At 38.4% G+C, this 15,799-nt stretch overlaps 1 protein-coding gene across 1 annotated transcript in view; it reads left to right on the top strand.

Moving 5' to 3' along the window:
* Positions 1-15,799, top strand: part of NUP155 (nucleoporin 155) — a 54,544-nt gene that overhangs the window by 4,846 nt on the left and 33,899 nt on the right. Inside the window, exons 4-11 of the mRNA XM_045848170.1 lie at positions 2,647-2,717; positions 5,711-5,803; positions 6,551-6,717; positions 9,226-9,331; positions 10,210-10,283; positions 11,147-11,238; positions 13,232-13,329; positions 13,744-13,896. Of these exons, the coding sequence (XP_045704126.1) occupies positions 2,647-2,717; positions 5,711-5,803; positions 6,551-6,717; positions 9,226-9,331; positions 10,210-10,283; positions 11,147-11,238; positions 13,232-13,329; positions 13,744-13,896 (854 nt within the window). The remainder of the gene's footprint in view (positions 1-2,646; positions 2,718-5,710; positions 5,804-6,550; positions 6,718-9,225; positions 9,332-10,209; positions 10,284-11,146; positions 11,239-13,231; positions 13,330-13,743; positions 13,897-15,799) is intronic.

Below are 15,799 nucleotides of genomic sequence, written 5' to 3'. Positions count from 1 at the left end.
TCTTTGAAAGATGGTTTGACATTTTTAAAGACTTGTGTTTTCCTTGCATTTCTGTGGAATGGGAGACTGCTGATTTACAGAAATGACTAAACTGTTTTATAATTCTGGGCTTGACCTGTGTATAAATTAAATGTATATAGTAGAGTCTGAGGGAAGGCCCAAGGCATTTTTGCTTAAATTTTATTAATCTGGTGATCTCACTCTTGGCTTTTTGGAGGTAAATTTAGGCTTACTTTTCAGTACTTCAGTACATATTAACTTTAGGTGAGGCGTGGGATAGGAAGGCCATGTTACTCTTGTCTCTGAGTAATTGATGCACTTATTATGTATACATACACTCAAAACATTGTATCACTGAATCAAAATTGACACTAAGTGAGAACATATAGCTTAAATGAAACCATTTTGTTTGCTGATCTTTTAAAAAAATTAGACCCACCTTTTCATAGGTTTTTATTGTTGAAATGTTACATAGTCATAAATGCAGTGCTGTCTGCTTGTGATCGTTCTCCAGGTACCCTGAACTTTGCCCCAGTTTGTTATACCACTGTAACTTACTCATTTTGATACTAAAGAATAAAACCTCTGTTGAGGCATGAGTCTCCTCAAGAAAACTAAATGCCAAAGGGTTTCAGTTCGTTGAAAATTTTTGTATTTCCATTAACATCTGACATATTCATTTAACAAATATATTGAGTCTGTCATGTGTTTTGTGCTAGGAACAACACTCAATGGGATATGGGTGGTCTCTGCCAGCAAGGAACAGTCTCACCTTACTGTGTGTTCAAACGAGAACTCATTTAAAGAAAAATTACTTGAGCACTGTGCTTACTGGAAAAAAATCCAGGCACAAGTACTGGGGATACATCTTTCATTCACAAACTCAGTTGTGCAGTGCAGAAACCCGAGGCATGGTTTCAGTTATTCCTTTAGCTTTTGTATTTTACATCCTAACTGCATACGGATGATGCAGACAGTCTTGTGCGATTCATCGTTCTCCGACCCTCAGCTCTCCCAGTATCAGCCTCGCCTGGGAGGGAACCCGTTCTCACGGAGCCTGGGATGCCACGGCGGCAGAAACAGGGAGCCTGGCCTGGCCCACATAAGTGACGGTTCAGGTGTTCTCGGTTCTGCCTGCATAGCTAGCCCCTTTCTGGGCAACCGGAAGTTTTCTTCAGAGTCTGCATCATTTTTTTTTTCTTGATATTTGTCTTGCTTGGTGTTCTCTGTGGTTCTTAGATCTTTGTTTTGATGTTTTTCATTATTTTTGGAAATTATTTCAGCCATTATCTTCAAATACTTGTTCTGCCCCATCCTGTCCCTCTTTCTTCTGAGATTTCAGTTACACTTTTGTGAGATTGTTTGGTGTTGTACGGCAGATTTTGGACACTTTGTTCTGTTTTCGTTTCTCTGCTCTCTCTTCCCTTTTGGTTTCATTTTGGACAGTTTCTGTTGGCCTAACTTCAGGTTCACTGATTCTTTTCTTATATGAAGTCTACCAAAAAGTTCTTAAAAGACGTTCTTTCTGTGTGCTGTGCATTTTATTTCTAACATTTTCACTTACTCATTTCTTTTCATTTTCACCTCTGCTGAAGTGCCTTACCTGTTGATGCATGGTGTCCACCTTGTCCGTGAAAGCCTGTACTGTGTCGATTGTATTGGTTCTACATTTCCCGTCTCCGGGTCAGACACGGGGCTCACAGCTGAGTCTAGTTCTGCTGATCACTGTGTCTTCTTCGGACAGCGGAGCTCTGTTTCTCCTCGCTGTTCTGTGCCCGTGCTCTTGTCCTGAAAGCCGGGTATTGTGTGTGGGACAGTGGATACTGAAGGAAGCAACGTTTGTCCTTAGAAATGGGTGTGCGTCAGACCATGTGATTTTACTCACATGTGGGGTGTAACACAAAGAGAAGTAAACTCGTAGACACAGCAGAACGGTGGGAGCAGGATGAAGAACGTCAAGGGGGTCAAGTATGTGGTCGTGGAGGGACACTAGACTTCAGTGGTACACAGTAGAGTATACGGATGTATTATTAAATTGTACAACTGAAATTGATAAGATGTTATTAACCGTCATAACATCAAATTCACATTTATGTTAACATTTACACTAAATGTAAATGTTAATGTTACCCCAGTACATTGAATTTTTAAAAAAAACTTTAAGGAGGAAATCAGCAGGTTTCCTCACTTGCTAGAGCCTAGCAGTAGGCCTTTATTGCGGGGCGAGATGACTTTTCCAAGTCAGGACCTGAGCTGCGTTCGCTTTGTTGTTCCCGGGGCTACCCTCAGTGCACCAGAGGCTCCACGTCGCTTCCAAACTACCTTGCACTCAGGGTGCAGGTGGGTTGCGCTCTGTTCCTGTTTCCCCGTGTTTCTGAAAAGGTCCTCTAGGTCTGTCCCTCTCCCCGCAGTAGATTGCTGTGACTTGAGACTTGCAGCCTGGGCAGGGGGTGGAATGGGGAGCAGCACCCCTGTGTTCCGGTGCACGCACACTTGGCCTTGGGTAGGCCCCTGCCCTGCGCCTGGGTCTTGGAACGGAAGCAGTTTGCTCATTCACTTTTCATTACATGTAATAGTCATAAAGACTATTATAAAATAAAACTTTCTGTTTACGTGTATAACATGTTTTTCTTCAACTGCTGACAGGGGAGACCTCGCCTATTTTGATGGACTTAGTGAGACTATCCTTGCCGTGGGGCTCGTGAAACCAAAAGCTGGTAAGAAATAAAAGAATATATATGGATTAATTTAAGTTCATACGTACACAGACTTCAACTGTTTTAGGACCAAATGACAACACATTTTAAGTAGTTGAATTTCCTACTGAAGTTTTGTTCAGAGTCCTTCTAATCAGAAATAAAGTAATTAGGAATATTTAACAGTTTCCTCACTTTATAATGGTATAAGTAAATCTGCCGCTAAAATTGTTAAACTGTATAGTTCCTGGATTTTATCTGGCTTACATTTTGTTACTCTTAATTTCCCTGAAGTTTTTGGTATTATGCATTTTTCATCACTTGCTGTAAAAAACCATTTTTATCTCTGCATGTTTTTTGTTTGTTTGTTTGTTTGTTTGTTTTAGTTTTGATAGACCGGGAAAGTGAGAACACAGTTCAGAATAAGTCTTGGAGAAGTCACAGGCATTGTTTAGCTCACAGTTCTAACCTCATTGTGCCACATCTTTACCAGAGCTACTGACAAGTAGAATTGATTGATTTAAATTTAAATGCATCTCTTTTTTAAAAAAATACATAATTATTATTATATTTTTTATATTACCATTTAGTCCCCTTATACTCCCTCCCCCCAGCAATTACCACACTGGTGTCCACGTCCATGAGTCCTCTTTCCTATTTGCTCAGTCCCTCCACATGTACCTTCCTGCCTACCAGAGGAAGTAGTAGACAAAATTCCCTTGTTTGCAGGGCTTCAGTAAAGCTCTTTAAAGGTCACGGCCACTTTGAAATTACAACAGTTCACTTAAGTACAAACATGCAGTTTTAATGCATTGTTTTATGATTACTTTGGGAATGTTATTTTCTTTACATAGATTCTCAAAAGCATTCTTTACCCTGATGCTTGTTTCTCTCTTATTGCTTAAAGTTTATTTATATGAAAGTTAATAGCTGTTGCTGCCCCCTATTTAATAAATATAAATTGTCCATCTAAACCAAAGAGTAAAATTTTGTTTTACTTAAATATAAATTTCATCGCAAATTAAAATTATGGTGTAGTCTTTGATACAGCAGCAAAGGTGTTATCTTTGATAATTAAACAGTTCTGATTTTGCTGTCAACAAGTCCTGAAAATTCTGACTCAAACATGTGTTAATGTTAACAAAGTCCACATTTTACTTTGCCTTTTGCAAGGAAATAGTATTCTTCAATTAAAGGAATTGTTTTCTAAGTCACTCAGACTTTTGGGCAAAAGTCTGCTTTGTTGATGCTTCTATGTAAGCAAGATTATGAAACTATGTTTCAATGTTATGCTTCGTTGAATAAAACAAGAATTCTGGTGTGTTTTCTAGCACTCAGGAATTTTTCCTTATGCCTACAGAAAAATTAACAAGGCTTAAGCACGCTTTTTGAGTTCAAGGAAGTGTTTCTCACGTATTGAAGAGAAGCAGTTCTCACCATTTTCCAGCTTCAGTCTCATCTCCCAGGGCTATAACTTAGCCGAGAGAGCGTGCTGCTTTGGAGCAGTTTTTATAATAGTGAGGATGTGACTGTGAGTCAGTTATTTGTATCATCTGCATGACGCAGGAAAGCTTCCCCCAAAGTCACACCGTGCATAAGCTCCTCCCTCTGCGTGATTCTTGGAATGGTCTTTCCAAGACCACCTTCCTCATCTAATAAAGTAAACCTGCCTCGGGTTTAATCAGCTACTTGTGCAGAGTCTGAACTTCTCAGTAGAAGAGAGTTAGTTCATATTTTTCTATTTCTGGACAAAAATCTCTTGAAAAGGCACCGATTTATATAGTTGTTGAAATTGCATTTGAAGTTGAAAGTACTATTGGCCAAGTTTTTGGTGCCAGGGCATACATGACTTTGTAAAAGCAGTGATTTAGGGTTCTATTGAGTTTCTTCATCAAAACAGCAAAAACAGATGTGTTGCAAAGGATTGTAAATGTCCATATTTGTACACGAGTATTAAACTTGTTATCGGGCAGTGAGATTTTGAGCCATTCCAAAGACCTAAAGAAATATGGCAGTTTCTTAAAAGTGCTAAAAAAGTGCACTTTATAGATAAAAAGTGAGTTGACTAAAGTGAGAAATGTCGATTATTTGACCCTATTGCATCCTGAAGGGGAGTGCCTTTTATTTTTACCATCTATTGCAAAATACTGGAACAAATGCATGAAAGATTTTTTTTAAAGATTTTATTTATTTAAAGAGAGGGGAAGGGAGGGAGAAAGACAGGGAGAGAAACATCAGTGTGAACATCAGTCGGCTGCCTCTCACATGCGCCCGCAACCCAGGCACATGCCCCGACTGGGACTTGAACTGGCGACCTTCAACTTTGTGGGATAAGACCCAAGGTTCATCCCTGTTGTAGTGTGTCAGAAGTTTTTTTTAAAGGCTGCATAATATTCCATCGTGTGTCTATACCACATTTTGTTTATCAGTTCATCTGTTGACGGACACTTGGGTGGCTTCCACCTTCCAGGCGCTATGAATTATGCTGCTGTGAATGTGGGCATACAAATAGAAGTCCTCACATATTAATAAACCTAAAGAATTTGGTAATACAACACTGATTTTAAATGGCATTGAATACCAAAGTATTTCTTTTCTGAGGTGGTTCTTTTCTGCTATTTAGTTTTTGTTTCTTTTATTTCATTTTATTTTTTTAGAGAGAAGGGAGAGAGGGAGAGAGAGAAAGAGATAAAGTCAGAACCATTGAGTAATTGTTCCACTTATTTATGCGTTCATTGGGTGATTCCTACGTGTGCCCTGGGATCGAACCTGCGGTTTTGTCTTGTCGGGACAATGCTCCAGCCAAGTGAGCTACCCAGCAGGGCTGCTGCTTACTTTCTTAAATGATCATAGGTAGTACTACTTTAATATCAAAAAGAACTAAATTGGGTTCAGACTTTTCATATACTATGTAATCAGTATCTCATTATAATAGTAAAAACTTACTGTGTCAACACTTAAATACTGGAAATTTTTGGAAAACATAATCCCAAACCCATGTATGTTTATCTTAGGCATCTTTCAGCCTCATGTCCGACACCTCCTGGTTTTGGCAACCCCTGTGGATATAGTGATTCTTGGACTCAGCTATGCTAATTTGCAAACAGGTATAGCAACCCATGTGTTGTGTTTTAAAAATGTATGTATATGTTGGTGAGTTTAATGTTATAACTAAAAACTAACTTTTTTTTACTAAGTTAACTTTCCAGGCTATTTGCTCCTAGACAAATCATATTCCCCTGTAGATTTGATATCTTTCAGGACAGTAGCTCCACCAAAAAAATATTTTGGATGTATTTACCATACTAATGTGCACGTTTTAAATGTACAATATAAAGGGAGGGTAGTAGAAGGAGAAGAATCTGTGCTAGTGAGATTTTCAATAGTGCCTTCATTTGCTTTGTTTCTGGTTTACTGAATGGCCATTTTAACGTGGAACACTGAAGTAAGAAGCCCTCAGTCACGATCACATTCAGTGGTTTCTTTTGTGTTGTTTTGGGTGAAATAATGTTGAACCAGTGACTCAAAATAATTAACTATTGCTGCCACATTCATAGGCTCATTTCCAAAATTTAAAATTTGAGTTAGTTTTTTTTATTGATATGTACAATGTATTGATATTTATTGATATTATATACTATATTTTTATATTTTTTATATATGTACTGTAGGTTCTATTTCACCTGAGTTATTAAATTGTATTAGATTTTCTGTAGATGTTACAGAAGCTTTGGAGTATGTCCGTAAGAATGCAGTAAAAACACCATTTCTAAAGATAATGCAGTGATTGTTCCAAACATTTTTTTAAAAGCCGATAAACTGATTCCTGTGTTCTTTCTTTAAAAATGAAAAAGGCACTGGAGTTCTGAATGACAGTATGTATGGAGGAATGCAGTTGCTTCCAGACCCTTTGTATTCTCTTCCCACTGATAATACTTACCTCTTAACAATAACTTCCACCGACAACGGCAGAATTTTCTTGGCTGGAAAAGATGGCTGTTTATATGAAGTAGCATACCAGGTAAGCCTGGCATTAATGAACTTTTTTTTCTCCCTTTTGATGAAGTAGGGGTGGATTTTGTTTTTTATTTTGTAATTATATAAGCATGTTAACATATTCTTTTTTTTTTTTATGATTTAAACCCATATGATGTATTTGCATTGGTTGTTGTTTTTTTTTTTTTTAACATATATATATATTGCCCTGGCTGGCGTAGCTCAGTGGATTGAGCGCGGGCTGCGAACCAAAGTGTCGCAGGTTCAATTCCCAGTCAGGGCACATGCCTGGGTTGCAGGCCATGACCCCCAGCAACCGCACATTGATGTTTCTCTCTCTCTCTCTTTCTCCCTCCATTCCCTCTCTAAAAATAAATAAATAAAATCTTTAAAATATATATATATTTTTTTTTATTTATTTTTAGAGGTGGTAAGGGAAGGAGAGAGAGGGGGGGAAATATCAATGTGTGGTTGCCCCTCCTGCGGCCCCCACTGTGGACCTGGCCTGCAACCCAGCCATGTGCCCTGACTGGGAATTGAACCTGCGATGCTTTGGTTCGCAGCCCGCACTCAATCCACTGAGCTACACCAGCCAGGGCTAACATATTCTTATAGAAGGTACTCAGACATACAGTTTAAGCTGGTGGTCCTGCACTCCTGTGCTATTACACCATGCCTGCAGAACCCAGTCCTCTTTCCAGAGGTAAAAGCCTGTATCAGTTCTGAGTATGTCCTTTTAGAACAGGATACACACATTGATACATATCTGTAAGTATCTATACCTATGTATTTATGTGTGGATACACATATACCAATACATCGTGTATGTTTGTATTTGTTTTTACTTGAATTATTGCTTATATTTTGTTACATAATTGGCTTTTTACTTAACTATATCTTGAAAGTCTTTCCTTGTCAGTATCTGATGATAGATACATAGATACATAGATAGATGTATGTATGTTATGTTTGGTAATTGATGCATAGTTGTCCATGAAATGGACATACATGGTTTACTAAACAATTTCTTCCCTGATGGACATCCAGGTTTTCTGTTTTCCTTTTCACAGTAGCACAGTAAGAGTGTTCTCTTGTAAGCCTCCTTGTGCACATGAGTAGATTTTTTTGTGTTGAGTCTTAGAGTTCTAATAGTTGCATTCTAATAGTTTGGGTGCCATATTTTGCCATGTTTACTGTGCTCCCATATATAATGCACCCCCATGTTTTTGGTCCAAACTTTGAGGAAAAGATCTTTCATTTTAATTTTTTAATTCAATTTTTCATTTATATATAAAAGCTATTATCATATTCCAGGGTATTACTTTTTATATGGATGTCGTTATTGCTTTCTAGGGTTACACTTTTAACACATAAGCATAAATAAAAGAATTAAAAACATTTATATAGATAGGGAATTAGTACTACCCATGTATAATGCACATCCTTATTTTTCCCTCAAAAATTTGGGCAGAAACATGCGCATTATACACAGCAATAAATGGTATATGCATTTAAATGTTGGGCAGAGGTCAGGGGTTGGAGGGATTGAGCAAAAAGGAAAAAGAACTCATGGATATGGACACAGTATGGTGGTTGCTGGGGGGAGGGAGGAGTAAGGGGACTAAATGGTAATGGGAAAAAATCAATAAAAGTACAAAAATAAAATTGTTTAGTATTTTCATATTGCCCTATAAGAATTTCAGACTCTTAACAGACATCTATGAATGTATTTCACCGGCACTGGTATTATGCAACTTGTTAATGTTGGCCAATCTTGATGGAGGGAAATAACTTTTTTATAACTGAGTTGATAATCTTTTCATGTGTTTATTGGTCATTTATGTTTTCTCTACTCTGAAATGCCTTTTTGTGTCCTTTTCTCTGTGTATCTTTTCCCCTCCGTATTGTTGCGTTTTGCATAAGGTAAACTTTAGGAAACTGATAAAGTCATATTCTGGTAGGCTAATTAGTGGCAGAACTAGGTATAGAACCCAGGTCAGTTGTGTTTTTTATATTACATTGTACTTCTTTCTTGCTCATTTTCTGTTGGCCTTGTTCATTACCACAAAATGGTTTTGTAGGGCAAAACTCAGTCATTGAGAAATACAGTGTAGATTATGATGGTGGTGGCCGCTCTTGTTAGAGTCTGCTTTTAGCAGAAAGGGGATGAGATAATATAAGTACCTCAGTCCTATGTACTTTGGTGGGCACTTATAAACCCTGCTTATTATGTTCCTTATACTTTGAAATAGTTTTTGAGAGAATCAAAATACGAGTTCATTAGCATAACACTACTGAGATTTCTGGAATAGACATAGCTGATTTTGTTGAGGGCAGTAATTTAATTGTAGTTAGCTGCATGTTTATTTTAATTACAGGACCAAACTCAGTACTGCTTTTGAATAGTATGCCTTCATTTACAATTATTGGTATTTTGCTATGATTTGAGGATTTTTGTAAACGTGGGTATACAGTAGTTGCTGTGACGGAAGTACCTACATTTACAAGTCTTCTCTCACTTTTCTCTTTAAAGGCAGAAGCAGGTTGGTTTAGCCAAAGATGTAGGAAAATCAACCACTCCAAGAGTGCGCTTTCTTTTCTTGTTCCTTCGTTGCTACAATTCACATTTTCAGAAGATGGTGAGTAGAAAACAATAAACTTAGCAAATGAAAATTTATAACAGATCAGTGACTTAACATTTTCTTAAGAAATTCTCATTCTCGATTGAAACTTTGTCTTTTTAAATACATTTCTGATATATTCATAAGGCTCTTAAAGGAAGAAGGGACTATGAAACAGAAACAGTGTGGGTTTGTTCCCAAGTTTCTGTCCGTGTAGCATCGTGGAACACGTGTCAAAAACAGCCACACGTAAGCTCCGAAAGCAAGACGTGCGCATGTGCGCGTGCACACACGTGTGAAAACCGGTCAGACACCTAGTGTGTGTTTTGCCTGCTCTAGAACAAGTTCCCAGCACGAAATGAATATGTAAGAGTTTTTAATAAAATGAGAGGTGCCGGTGAAATAATCTAAAAACACTTCAGTGAAATAAGGTAAATTAACTTTAAAAAGTTATTGTGACTACAATAGATGATTTCCCTTCACACAGTGACTCAGTAGACGAACCTGGCAGTTTCTTGAAGGAATGGACTGAGTATGAGTATTTGTCATGGGTTTCTGGAACATAGCAAACGTTCGTTAACTGTTTACTTGTTGAAGGGAGGAATGATCTAGACCTTGGTCTTGGTTTGGCTTAAAATTTATTTAGAGGATAGGATAACTTGTTTTTCATGCTCTTCACCCAGTCACAGTGTTTGGTGTCTGCTTTTTGCTCGCACGTTGTCCGATCTGAGTGCTTCTGGGGTGTGTCCTCACGCAGATACCTTACATATCTGCAGAGGAGGAGGAGAACCCCTGAACAAAAAGTTCCGATACAGCAGTTTTCACTTAAGTTGCCACTGTATTTGGTTTGTCCATTTTGGGTGGGTTTTATTGTATTTATTTATTTTGTCTTTCAGATCCTATTGTTCAAATTGAAATTGATAATTCGAGAAACATTTTATATACACGATCTGAGAAAGGAGTAATACAAGTAAGTATTAATCTTATACTACTATTTAAGGTGGGAATAGCATCCCTGGTGTGTGTGTGTGTGTGTGTGTGTGTGTGTGTGTGTGTGTTTATTGATTTTTAGAAAGAGAGGAAGGGAGAGAGAAACTTCGATTTGGTGTGGCACTAATTTATGTATTCGGTGGTTGCATTTTGTATGTTCCCTGACCTGAGATCAGACCCACAACCTTGGTGTGCAGGGGTGTGTCCAACCTGCAGCCCAGGATGGCTGTGAATGTGACCCAACCCAAAATTGTAAATTCACTGAAAACATTATGAGATTTTTTTGTGATTATGTGTCACAATGTATTTAATGTGTGACCCAAGACCGCTCTTCCAGTGTGGCGCAGAGATGCCAAAAGGTTGGACACCTCTGGCTAGGACAATGCTCTACCCATCACAGCCCTGCATCCCTGTTTGTAAGGAAGAAGGCTCAGTCACTCAGACTTTTCCTATGAATTGTGTGCTTCTTATAAAACATCAAAACCACCCTGGCTGGCGTAGCTCAGTGGATTGAGCGCAGGCTGCAAACTGAAGTGTCGCAGGTTCAATTCCCACTCAGGGCACATGCCTGGGTTGCAGGCCACAGCCCCCAGCAACCGCACATTGATGTTTCTCTCTCTTTCTTCCTCCCTTCCCTCTCTAAAAATAAATAAATAAAATCTTAAAAAAAAAAAACCACGTCCAAACCATTTTTTAATGAAATTTCAGATCTGTGAATGTTTTTATTTCTATATGAAATACCAAAATGAAAGGGTCCCTAAAAAGGAAAAGTCTGTTTAATAAACTCATAAAACGCAGACAGATGGTAGCCGTGTCTCAGTGGGTACAATGTTTCGCATGCAGGTTTATGATCTGGGCAGTGATGGTCAAGGAATGAGCAGAGTTGCCTCGGTGTCGCAGAATGCTATCGTCTCTGCTGCTGGAAACATCGCGAGGTGACGTGTCATCTACTATCCGACGTTTCATTTGCAGGCGTAATTACACTGTTTTACATGCAGCATAGTAAAATTGTTTCCTTCCCAAAATGTCTCTAAAGGATGAGGGACGTTGAAGGAAGTGACACCGTAAGTTATGTTTGACATAGAGCTGCCAGAGACCTTCATTCTTATATTGGATGTTTTAAAACGTAAGGTAGACAGTAAAGCCAGTCTTTACTGTGTAAATACCGCGTGACGTGTGTTTTTCTTTGAAACTTTACGTGCTCGGTGCAGGCATTACCAGTGTTGTATTGAGGAAAGTTCCCCTCTTACAACTGCTCCACCTCTTTGAGAGGGAGGCCTACACAGTGGGTTTAGCTGGTCTGATGACTGACAGGAGTGCAGTTTGGAAATGCTGAATTTACAGCTGTGCTGTCCGAGTCGTTCCCTCCCTCCCTCCCTCCCTCCCCCTCTCCCTTATTTTCATAGGCGTTTATTTGAGCCAACCTGACAAGCTCAGGAGCAAGATCTCAGACGTTTCCCGCGTTGTATTCGTGAGGAAACAAACCGAAGGGCGTTGTGATTTGTCAGAAGTCTGGCTCCTAGATAAATGCTGGAACCCAGGCTAGATGCTCAGTCTTCTGACAAAATACACTGCAATTCACTTATGTCACAGGTGATTTAGCTCAGCTACAAAAGGCTCTGCACACAGCAAAGGCCTCAAATTTTCAGCGTCTGTTACCTGTGTGCTTCGGTTATTGCTATATGCAGATGGCCTAGTGAAAAACCAACATTTTCTTTGCCCTTCAGTGGCAAAAAAAAAAATCTCAAGGCAGATAATCTAAAACAAAGGGTTTCCTTTTTCTTCCCCAGCATTTTCTGGGAAACTTTTCAAATCCACGGAAGAGTTGAAAGGGCAGCGTGGTAAAAGCAGGTGTACCCTTTGTATAAACTCACCAGTTAACACTTTCCCTCGTTTGCTCACTCTCTCTCACGAGCCGTTTGGAAAGTGAGTTGTGGAAATCATGACTTTCTCCTAAGTTTCTTACAAAAAGCAAAATAAATGATTCCACACTTAAAAATGAATAATTTTTGTAACATTATCTCATAACTATATAATTCATACTGAAATTAATAGTCCCAAAAATTCTTTTTTTTTAAATCCTCACCAAGGATATGTTTATTGATTTTAGAGAAAAAGGGAGGGAAGGAGAGAAAGGGAAAGAAACATTGATCAGTTGCCTCCCAGACACGCCCTGGCTGGGGATCCTACCCGCAACCTTTTTGGATGTACAGGATAATGCTCCAACTGAGTCAACTGGCCAGGGTTCCAAAATTTTTTATAGCTTTTTGGTTTTTCCTTTATTTTTCTCCAGATTCATCAGAGCTCATGAGTTGCATTAGTCATTAGTTTTTTCAATATAGAACAGAACTTCCACTACCTTTCTTTCAAAATACTGACATTTGGGAGGGTGGGACAGGAATTTTCTGAATTTGTCTTTTTTTCCTTACTAGATTCAAGATAATACTTTTTAAGCTAATATTACACAGCTAATGTGAATTACCTATAGCATTACCTATAGCATTACATCAGGAGACACTTAATACCAGTTTACCACTATTGAACAGTTGGTCAAGGTGGTGTTTGCTAGATCTCTCCATTATAAAGGTTTATTTTTCCTCCTTTTTAATGAGTGGTAACTTTTACAATGAGAGCTTGATGCTCTGAGAACATCTTGTTCCCCACTAGTCCTTTACCCAGTGGATTTAGCTTCCTTTTGTGACCTTTGAAAATGGTAACTCTTAATTAACAATATTAGGTAATATAAACAACACATAATATTTGTGGGTTTTGCCAGTTCTTAACTGCTGCTGTTACTTTCCCAAGAAGTTAGTTGTAAACTAGTTTAACAGATTTCAACACGTAAAATTGTTGGTGGAAAATGTTCCTTATTACTCAGTGACACGTTTAAAAAATATACTAGGTTTTTTTTTTCCCCTTCCTTTTTAGGACCATAGATCGCTCTGTTTTTAAACCAATTGTTCAGATAGCAGTGATCGAAAATTCTGAGTCACTGGACTGTCAGTTACTGGCTGTCACACATGCTGGTAAGTTGTTTCATTTATGTTTGCTGTTGCTTTTGTAACTTTTCATGCTCCTCCGATTTGGAAATTCGTGATTAAAGCTATGAGAAATTTTTACTTCTGCATCAATTGTAAAGCCACATTAATAATTTATAAAATTAAGGATTTTGAAAACTGGGAGATTCCTCGGTTCTCTCGGCTCATTCTGTAGATGGAAAGCCAGGCCCTAAGGCTCAAGTGGCTACCACCGTTCCCTGACACGGCCTGAATGGGAACAGAGGCTGGTGTGGCTCACAGTTGAAGGCTCTTTCCAGAAAGTGCCGTATGGCTGTGACAGACAGAGTTCGGTGTTTCTCTTTGGAATTGCTCCGGTTACAGTGTGTGTGCCTCAGGCCTTTTGCCTCCTGTTACTGATCTATGATTTTACCCCGTCGTCAGGGGTCAGGCTGTACTTCAGCACCTGTCCGTTCAGACAGCCATTAGCACGACCCAACACACTGACGCTGGTTCACGTCCGCCTGCCGCCTGGATTCTCGGCGTCTTCCACGGTGGAAAAGCCTTCGAAGGTACATAAAGCTCTCTACAGTAAAGGTGAGTTCCGAAATACTCTCATACTGAGTGCTGGGTTCTTCAGGTTACTAAAATTAGACTGCATGTGTGAGGCATTTGAAAATAGATTTTCCAATAGAATATAGAATTTTTTTTGTCTTATCCAGGAACTTTTTTATATTAAGGTAATATTTTAAGCATTTTCAATTGCTAAGTATATAAAAAACTATAGCATTTTTAAATAGATAAGTACCTTTAAAGTGTTTTGATTTTAGAAAGTTATTAGCCTTATACATATAAACTCACTGGTCACAATCAATGTTAGTATCCACTGTGATAGAATCTAAACTCTGTTCCTTCAGAATGGTTAGGAAAACACAAAGGACTTTTCCGATACCAGGCCTTTTCTGCCAGTGTATTTATGGATGTGGAGAGCTTTTTGTGCAACAGTTTGAAATCTTGATGATAGAGAAATTAAATTCCAGTTAGACATCAAAACTTGAAAAATCTGCATGCTTTTTCCCATGACGAGAAAGCACTTGTAAAATGTTAGTTTTGATTCCTTTTCTATGCTTATTCTAATGTCTCTAACAACATTTTTAACACCCAAATGAAACTTTACAAGTAGAATTTTTTCAAATGCATAATAGCATGTACTTCCCACAGCATTTTAAAAGAATATCTTTGTTGAGATACAGTTCATATACTGTAAAATTTAGCCTTACCACTTCACATTCTTGCCACTGGTGAGTGAGGTTCCACAGTTGTTACATCCTTGTCCACCTTGTCTTCCCGTCTTCATGTTATATCCGTCCTCGTGGCTGTGAGGAGCCGTCACACCGCAGTTTCGATTCACGCTTACCTGCCCGGCAGTGCTGCTGAGCATCTTTTTTTGTGCTTATTAGCCATTTGTACATCTTCGGAGAAATAACTATTCAGAGCATTTGCCCTTTTTAAAATCAGATTGTTTTTGATTATTGATATGTAAGGGTTCTTTGTATATTCTAGACACGAGACCCTTATCAGGTATATGTTTTTCAAATTTTTTTCTGTCCTTCTGTGGGTTATATTTTCACTTTCTAACGGATGTCCTTTGAGTCACAAAAGTTTTTAATTTACGTGATGTTCAATTTATCTATTTGTTTCTTTTGTTTCTGTACTTGGGTTTACTTTTAAGAAGCAGTTTTCTAACCCAAGTTCACAAAGATGTTTTCATCTAGGAGTGTCACAGTTTTCAGTCTTAGATTTAGGTCCTTATCCATTTGAGTTAAATTTTCTGTGCTGCGTGAGGTGGGGGGTCTGATGTCGTTCTGTGCATGTGTACATCCAGTTCCCAGCACCGTTTGCCAAGGGGACTGTTCTTTCCCCCGAATTGTCTTGGCACCATTGTCTCAGGCGAATTGCCCCTGAGCATATGGGTTCTGGATTCTCAGTTTTATTCCTTGGCCTGTGTCTGTCCTTATACCAGTAACTCAGTATGAATTACGCTCTCTCAGATGTAAGTTTTTAAATTCTAACTGATTTTTTTCCTTTTTTTATCAAGATTGTTTTGACTGTCTGACTCTTACATTTTCATATGGATTTTAGAACCCATTTGTCAATGTTATCTTTTCTTTTTCTTTCCTTTTTTTTTGTACATTTAAACAGTTTTATATTTTTAAAAAGTTATGTCAGCTTTAATTGATCATGTCTCTCTTACCTGATTGTACTGTGGAAATAGACAGGCGTCGGGGAACTGCGAGATGAAGGCTCAGTTCTTTCTTTCGGCTAGCAGAAGGAAAGACTCTAGAGGTAGTAGTCTTCGCGCCCTCTTGGGTACATGGAATAGTTCAGTAATGCCAGAAATATTTATTGTTTGTCAGTTTTTTCAAAAATGTCAGGTGGGATTTTGATAGTTGAAAATGTAGATTACCCTGGCGGATATTACCATTTTAACAATGTTAAG

Source organism: Phyllostomus hastatus, unplaced genomic scaffold (assembly GCF_019186645.2).
Source record: "Phyllostomus hastatus isolate PE091 unplaced genomic scaffold, TTU_PhHast_1.1 phas_contig_58, whole genome shotgun sequence".
NCBI classification, from domain to species: Eukaryota; Metazoa; Chordata; class Mammalia; order Chiroptera; family Phyllostomidae; genus Phyllostomus; species Phyllostomus hastatus.
Note: the sequence above shows the minus strand (reverse complement) of the source record. Positions and strands in the feature narration are given on the sequence as shown.